Below are 8,412 nucleotides of genomic sequence, written 5' to 3'. Positions count from 1 at the left end.
CCCCATCCAAGTGTTGGCGTCCTCATGCCAACAATTTAACGCAGTAATTTAATTTAGTAACGCCGTGAGGGGCGTAGGTGGTAAGCTCACCGTAACAGATGGGGGTTCGACGGTGGCATTTGCGTAGATAAGGAACTGGATGAGGAGCATAAACGACAAAACGAACCTAGGCGGGACCCACCTCCCTCGCGAATTTGGAGTTTTCTCCGGCCTGCTATCGCATCAGACGAGAGAGCGAGCTATCGAGGTGGAGAAGGACAAAGGAGAGAAAATCGGGATAAGGGCGAGAATAGTGTGCGATAACTCCCCGGGAATCGGAATAGCGGGTCGGGGGGAAAGTGAGGTAAGAGTGGATGGTTGGAATGAAGAGTGGGGATCGTGGCGGGTGTTGGAGGTTGATGGATGAGACGGACGGGAGCGGGAGCAGGGCGATAGAGTCGGAGTACGTGAGGAAGCTCCATCGTCATGAGCCCAGGGAGAATCAGTGCAGCTCTACGCTTGTTAAGCGGATCAAGGCCCCCGTCCACCTCGTAAGATCTCTTCTTCCCCGAAACATTAAGTGGCCCGCTCTAGTTTTTGTTGGATTCTTTAGTTCGGATTCGATTTCCGACTGGTTCTTTGGGTTTCCTCATTTGGGCTTTGACTGGTTGGTGGGGCGATTTGGGTTTTTTTGGGGAAAGATGGCGTCTTTCGTACTCGATGAACTTATTTTGGGTAAAGTTTGCTTCTTTTTTCTAAGCTGTATGAAAAATTTTCTTCCGCGATCCATTTTTTTCTATCTAACTGTCCAAAAAACAAGCAGAGATCGACTGGTAAATGTCCTTTTTTTTCTTTCTATTATTTGTAGCAGGTTTAGTCTTTGGTAAGGAATTCTGCAATTGTCGGGAGTGGGAAATTGATGATGTTCTTTGTGATGATTTTGTTTGCAGGTTTGGTCTTTGGTAAGGAGGTTTGATCAGCCGCAAAAGTACAAGCCCTTTATCAGTAGATGTGTGGTAAGGGGTGATTTAGAGATTGGTAGTGTGAGGGAAGTTAATGTGAAATCTGGGTTGCCAGCCACTACTAGTACTGAGAGGTTGGAACTGCTTGATGACAATGAGCACATTCTCAGCGTCAGGATTGTTGGAGGGGATCATAGGCTTAAGGTATTCTATTCTTTCATCTCCTCCTATTAATATTGTTCTTGACTTCTTATCTTGGAACCTTCTTGTTGATCAAATCATATTATGATGTAAGTTGGCTCTTTCTGCTCGTTACAGCTAGCTTTGTCTGGAATTTTCAAGACCATTAATGCTTTCTCCATGATCGACTTTGTCTTATTCAGTAAGCTATATGTTGTGAAAGAATTTGTTCATTTTTTTAGCCACTGATGCCAAGCTCATACCTGGATGATCTTTGTCACTTAGGAACTGTCATGTCGACACGCCAACCTGTTCCATTTTCATTGGGAAAATCAAGACGATGTCGTCCCAGTTTATAATTTGGTTGTTTTTTTTGTTAGTTGCTGTCTTTGTGACTGGATTTTTACGGATCATTGATTCAATGAGTTGATGCTATTTTGAGATCTGTCTTTTCTTCTCATTTTTTTGATATGTATCTTACATTTTTACTGGTGAGTTGGATATTCACTTTGTCTAGATATTTATGACCCTTTCCATTTTGCATCGCTTCTCATTTTTCCTTTTATAATGATGGAATTTTCATAGTTTTACTGGTAAACAGAGAAGCAATGTGGATATTTCCGTTAATCAGGTGTGATGGAATTTTCAGAGTTTTACCTCAGTTTTATTAGCAAAAGTTGTTTAGTGCATTAAAAACTGTAAGCTTCATGTTGTACGGCATTATTCTTCTTTTGCTGTTCGTAGCTTTGTTCTTCGTCTGTTAGAAATAAATTTTGATTTCTGATGAGCTAGTTGCAACTGTACATTTTCTGATTTAATCTGGGAATCTTACATAGTAGTGTTATTCAAATGCTATGCATGTGGATCATAAAGGGAATGCACTAGCTTACCTTGGTGTGGTCTGACCGGCCCCTTGTTTCTGGGTGGGGTTCACAGTGACGGCCCTTTGTTTCCTATTGTAGCAATAGGAGACTCAGAAGATAATGGCATGGACTTCTATACCACAGCCAATATCCTGCCTAGTCCTAAAATGTTCTGTTAAGAACAAATATTATTATTTTATTCTTGTTTTTATCTTACTGAATTGTTTTATAATTAAGTAATCACCCTTTTATCTTGCAGAACTATTCATCAATCCTTTCAGTCCATCCTGAGAGCATCGATGGGAGGCCCGGAACACTGGTGATAGAGTCCTTTGTGGTGGACGTTCCCGAGGGTAACACAAAGGACGAGACTTGCTTCTTTGTGGAGGCTCTGATCAAATGCAACCTTAAGTCACTAGCTGATGTATCGGAACGCCTAGCAGTTCAGGACCGGACGGAACCCATCGATCTTTAACCGAATTTGGTTACACATGCATACACAAGATTGCCATGGATAAAAGCTTCAAAGGTCGAAGAATATGGAAGGTTTTGAGACCGTCCTAGTATCTCAGTTTACATTTCTTGCTCTCCTTCCTCTCTTATGTTGTTATTTGCTTCTTTACCCATATTGCTGAATCAGAAGCAATAGTAGTTTTGGTTTCTAGTGTCCAGCTAGTTCAAGAGGTCCTCAAACCTCTACTGTATGTCTTATATTGCTGTGTATAATGCTCCTGTCCCAAAATTGTGTGCATGGTTTTGCCCCACAACAGCCACACTAGTTGCAGTAAAGGTAGAAGTATTGATAGCCATTTGACTTGTTACTTGGAAACTTGTTTGAACCTTGTTTGCAGTTTGGAAGCATTGTATAAATCTGACCACTTCTATTATATTTAGATAGAGCGAGACTTTCTCCTGTCACTTTTGTTGCAATGGATTTCCATATTTCACACACATATCTTCTATTTCGGCAGCCAGTCGTCATCGCCGTCTTCATTTTCTTTGGCGTGTAAAATTAGGGGTTTGTTTTCAAGTCTTTCCTGAAGTAGTAGTAATAGTAGTAGTAGTAGTAGTAGTAGTAGTAGTAGTAGTAGTAGTAATAGTAGTAATAGACTCTCTACCAGATAGTAGAGACAAGTGAAAGGGACTTTGGGACTTTCTCCTACCCACAAGTATGACCAAGGAAGAGGAGAACTTCCTATTGCTTGCTTTCCTCTTTGTTGCTCCCTAAACTTGTGAGGTTAATAGTTGCAGTCGTAGTCATGGATTGGTGCTTTCATGTGATGCTTTTCAAGAACTCCCCTCACTGCTCACATATAGTTTTTGAGACAGATATGGTAGATGTGGTCTAAATAATTGGTGAGCCACAAAGTTTATCTGGCTCCTGTTACATTTAGTTGTCTTCTTCTAGTCCACAGATGTGATCAATTAGAGGAAAACATTTGGCTTATTGCTATGTGGCATCTTTTGGGTATATACAGAGCCTGGAAGAAAACATTTGGCTCGTTGCTATGTGACATCTTTTGGGTATATTCAGAGCACGGAAGGAGGAGGTGACGTATAAGAAAACAACCATAGTTGACCCAGATGTTCTAGAAAAGGATTTCGATACCATTTGCTACTTTGCTGATAAGTATAACTCGGGTTGTTATAATGACAGGGCTAAAAAAAACAAGAACAGAGTAATATTTTTCAAAGGTAAATAGGATTGAGATAAATTACTATTTAGATATTAAACTTGTATAGATCTTACCATACTATAATAAACTTTTGCTTATTCCACAAAGAAACAGAGATACAGAATAGATTAATTATAATCATTGCAAGTGTTAACTCTAACCCTGTTTAATTTAACATTTTTGTTGGATTAAGTTCTCTTTAACCAAAATTAGACTAAGTTTTTCTTGGTCCCTTAAAAAGGCGGATTTTCCTTTTCCTTTGTATCCATTACGGGTTTTGATGAAGCAGTTTGGTGGCTCCTAAAAAAAGTAGATGAAATCTTCCGATGATTCTCCACCCATCTACGTCTCTATCTTTTTAGAATGCTTCACTAGATATTGGCGGCCATTATTGGGGGAGGTTTGGGAATCCCCATACTGACATTAAGCGATGCATGGATTTGGCTGCTGACCCCCATGGGCGCCTCAATGCCCATCAAACTTAAATACCTAAATAGGTCTCTGTTCAATGTGTTAACGGGTAGAAAATGCCAACAGGCCCGACACCAACATGATCAGATTTTTTTATTTTTATTTATTTATGATAGATGATACGATCCGACTCCTAATCTAATACTAGTTTATCCGATTGTAATGGAATATATCCCTATAGTTTATTTGATTATAATATAATTTTTTGGGACAGCTGGTATGTCCGAAAGTAGAGGTTATTATAGCCGGGCTTTTTGGGTTGATCGGACTTTAAATGCCTGACCCACTAATCACTCGGGCCGGATCGAGTCCGGCCGGGCCAAATTAAAAAAGTATTACATCTTATTGAAGCGAGCGTAATAGACATCTATGAAGATACTTTTGTTTTCTTTCATTTGAACATATTTATATATTGATAACTAGCACTGGATTTTTTATTTGAGACTAAAAAGTAATGGGTCGAGCCACAAGTGGGATTAGTGAGTTGGCTTTCGGGCCTAGTTGGGCGGGCAAAATCCTAGCCGCGTCTCGAGCCTCAAATCGAGTTGGGCTTAGCCCAATCAAAATTGGGTGAGTTAGGACTGAACTTTGGCGGATCAAGCCTAATGATCACTTCTATCGGAAAGCCAATTTATGTACCAATGTTCTACCTAAGGAGACCTAGTTTTAGTAAAATACTTAGATTAATAATGAAAGATAGCTATATCAAACTGAGGGGAAGAAAAACTTTAAAAAGAAAATCAATTGTTTACTGGAGATCCCCACAAATGAAATAATTGAGTTAAAGAAGAAACGAAGAAAACTCTATCTGGATGGATTGAATTGAAGAGAGATGCCAATCATCTCAGCTTAAGCTTGTGAAGGCTGCCATCCTTCATATTCCATTGCACCACTTGTTCTCTTCTTTGTCCTTTCCCTGTGTAAACATGGTGTCCTTATGTATGGACAAACAAAGCCAATGCAGTCCCAAAAATTCATCAAACAAAAACAAAAATCTAAGTCCGTGCCAAGATTTGTCCAGTATCTAATCCGTGACTCTCCAATCTGGGAGAGCAAATGATCCATCTCCTCGCTCAAAGGCCACTTTAGCATCTCCACTGTTCAAATGTTCTCATCTTGATCTCTGATCAATTAAGAGGAAAATGAGCTGTTTGCTGTGTATAGTAGTAGTCATCCAACCTTTTGTAACTAGTAGCATGTGATATGTTGGTCAGCACTAACATACTAAATATCTTGCTTTATTTCTTTTTTAACGGTACTATTTTTATCCTCTCAACCATCTAATATCTCTTATCTGTCAACTTCCACTGTTTTTCTTTTCTTTGAAATAAAAGTAAAACAGTCCTCGGAACACCTAAAGTTGACATTTTAGAGAACTATCAAACCAGCAAAAGGGCATTTGAGATGTAATTATCCTTCTTTTTTCTATCACACAAACTAGAAAGACCCATCACTGAATCCACTCATAACAGCACGGTTTCCTGGTCCCTCCCAATACAAAATGCATCAATGGCATGACTCATGAACCAACCTCATCCTTTTCCAACACAAAAAGTGAAAAAATGAACAAGAAGATTCTCCACACCACTATCCCTCCACTCTCCTCTCTCTCTCTCTCTCTCTCTCTCTCTCTCTCTCTCTCTCTCTCTCTCTCTCTCTCTCTCTCTCTCTCTCTATATATATATATATATATATATATATTCTTTTCTTAGTCTAAGCAGCAGTCCTTGACATTCTATCTACCGATACCAGTGTGGCAGTGGGCTACTTCTAGCTGCCCTGACAAATTACCCCTCTGCTTGCGCTGGAGCCTTGTGGTTGTCCACATTCTTCTCTTTTCTACACCTCTAGTCTTTTCTTTCAGGGCTTCCTCTGTTTTGTATCCTTCCCCTTGGATCCTCCTCAAATCTCAAGAGTAAGTATCTATCTTCTCCACCCAACCCACCAAAAAGCTCTTCTTGGATCCGCCCGTTTGGACTTCTCATGCTTACTGCAAAGATGGTGTCGAGAATTCCGCTAGCACTAGTAGTTCTGCTGCCGTTCCTATGGCATTGCCAAATGGGGCTTGCAGAGGTGACATGCGCCGGCATTGTGCCGATGAAGCAGCGAAGAGAGGTGATATCGATCGTCGACTTCGGAGGGGTCGGCAACGGGAGAACGCTCAACACTTGGCCGTTCCGCAAGGCGATATATAGGATTCAGCATCTGAGGAGGAGGGGTGGAACAATGCTCTATGTTCCTCCTGGAGTTTGGCTCACTGGAAGCTTCAATCTCACTAGCCACATGACTCTGTACCTGGCCAGGGGAGCTGTTATTAAAGCCACACAGGTACTTGTTAATGGAGTTCAAGTTGTACTATTATATTGGGATTTTGAAGTAGAGATGTAATATAATTAGACTAGTTTCTAATTCTCACTGTCGACTGGTGTGTAGGATTCATGGCATTGGCCCCTGATGGATCCATTGCCATCTTATGGAAGAGGAAGGGAGCTACCAGGAGGGAGATATACTAGCTTCATTCATGGCAATGGAATTCGAGATGTCATTATAACAGGTAAAATTCCTACCATGATGCCATTGCTTGAATGTTACATTTTCTTTTACTGCCAACTTTAACTGTGTGACAATAAATATATATGGTTATAAGAGGATACCAGTATGGTGGAAACCTTTTTTTAAACCTTAGCATGAGGTACCTTTATTATGACTCAGAAAACAACAAGCAGAAACAGCGAAGGCAACAACTTTTTTGAGTAAAATACAAGTGGAGCCCCTGCTTTCTCCCTTGCGGGTCTCTGAGAATGCTGTGATCTGTGAAGCGTATTGCTCATAATAAGCTCAAATAATTCTTTCAAAATAAGACTCTCTTTGACAAGAATCTCTACTAGCAGAATTCTAATCCTAACCTATGTTTCTGTGTGCATGCATGTGTATCTTGACTGTTGAATTGGCTTGTAGATAATTACTTTACTAGACTGCTATCCTCTCGCAGGTGAGAATGGGACCATTGATGGCCAAGGTGAAGTATGGTGGAATATGTGGAGGCAAAGGACTCTTCGCTTTACAAGGCCAAACCTATTAGAATTCATGCATTCTAGTGACATTATCATCTCCAATGTGGTATTTCGCAACTCGCCATTTTGGAATATTCACCCAGTTTATTGCAGGTGAGGGAATTCATCCCAATTGGAATTTTAATTTTCGTACTATTGTTCTACTCTTATCCTATCTAATTAGTGTTCTTTCTTCCAGCAACGTAGTCATAAAGGATGTGACAATTTTGGCTCCTCATGATTCACCTAACACTGATGGAATTGATCCGGGTATATGTTGAACACTCTAAATTCATTTCTGTTCTAAATTTTCATGACTACTTGATGTAAGACTTGGTAGCCGTTCATAATAGTCTGGAAATTGTTTTCAATCTTCTGACCTTCCTAGATACTACTAATCACTGCCAGATTCTAGCTCCAACGTTTGCATTGAGGATTCCTTCATCTCAACCGGAGACGATCTGGTTGCGATCAAGAGCGGTTGGGACGAGTACGGCATCGCCTACGGCCGCCCCAGCTCAGGCATCACCATCCGAAGAATAGCAGGCTCCTCCCCGTTCAGCGGCATCGCAATCGGGAGCGAAGCCTCAGGAGGTGTGAATAATGTCTTGGTAGAAGACATCAACATCCACAACACTGGCATTGGCATCCATATAAAGACTAACGTAGGCAGGGGAGGCTACATCCGAAACATAACATTCAGTAACGTCTACATGAACAACGTCCGCAAGGGGGTACGAATCGCAGGGGACGTCGGCGACCACCCTGACGGCGACTTCAACCGGTACGCAATCCCGATGGTCGAGGACGTGACGATCAAGAACGTGTGGGGCGTTCATATCCAGCAACCAGGGTCGATACAAGGCATCAGGAACTCGCCCTTCACCCGGATATGCCTCGCCAATGTGAAGCTCTGGGGTTCATGGAACACACCGTGGAAGTGCACAGATGTGAATGGGGCTGCCATTGGAGTGCATCCATGGCCTTGTGCGCAGCTAACTGATAACTTCTCAAGAGGCTTCTGTTCAACTTCTCTCTAGTAGTTATTAATTCGTTTGAGCACACTGTCGTTGTTGTTTGCCAGGAAATATGCATTTTGCTCATCTTTTTTTTTTGGTTTTGAGGTTTCCTACTTAGTGCTCTGAGTGCATTGGTGAGGTTTTCTACCTATTTTGCTTTACTTTACTGTGTTTCAGCTTAATTCTAAATTCTATCCAATCGTTTATAA

At 41.1% G+C, this 8,412-nt stretch overlaps 2 protein-coding genes across 4 annotated transcripts; both read left to right on the top strand.

Annotated features, from left to right (window-relative positions):
* Nucleotides 1-224: 224 nt before the first annotated feature.
* Nucleotides 225-2,805, top strand: LOC140765904 (abscisic acid receptor PYL8-like). 3 transcript variants are annotated; one of them, XM_073105207.1, is made up of 4 exons: nt 225-530; nt 930-1,145; nt 1,260-1,323; nt 1,407-2,237. In XM_073105207.1, exons 1-4 carry the CDS (start codon nt 354-356, stop codon nt 1,478-1,480), a joined length of 531 nt encoding a protein of 176 aa, XP_072961308.1. In that variant the 5' UTR covers nt 225-353; the 3' UTR covers nt 1,481-2,237. The 3 variants fall into 3 exon arrangements, with proteins under 3 accessions (XP_072961308.1, XP_072961309.1, XP_072961307.1); XM_073105208.1 differs by lacking the exon at nt 1,407-2,237 and adding an exon at nt 2,244-2,418 and having other exon boundaries at nt 226-530; XM_073105206.1 differs by lacking the exons at nt 1,260-1,323; nt 1,407-2,237 and adding an exon at nt 2,244-2,805 and having other exon boundaries at nt 231-530.
* A 3,050-nt stretch (nt 2,806-5,855) lies between these two features.
* Nucleotides 5,856-8,412, top strand: LOC140765335 (probable polygalacturonase). Its single transcript, XM_073104369.1, has 5 exons — nt 5,856-6,459; nt 6,565-6,685; nt 7,124-7,298; nt 7,384-7,454; nt 7,593-8,412. The coding sequence occupies exons 1-5, from the start codon at nt 6,115-6,117 to the stop codon at nt 8,222-8,224; spliced, it is 1,344 nt and encodes a 447-aa protein (XP_072960470.1). The 5' UTR covers nt 5,856-6,114; the 3' UTR covers nt 8,225-8,412.

The sequence above is a fragment of the Typha angustifolia genome, chromosome 8 (genome assembly GCF_048772165.1).
Source record: "Typha angustifolia cultivar Huaian chromosome 8, ASM4877216v1, whole genome shotgun sequence".
NCBI lineage: Eukaryota > Viridiplantae > Streptophyta > Magnoliopsida > Poales > Typhaceae > Typha > Typha angustifolia.
This window is presented reverse-complemented; position numbering and strand designations above follow the sequence as displayed.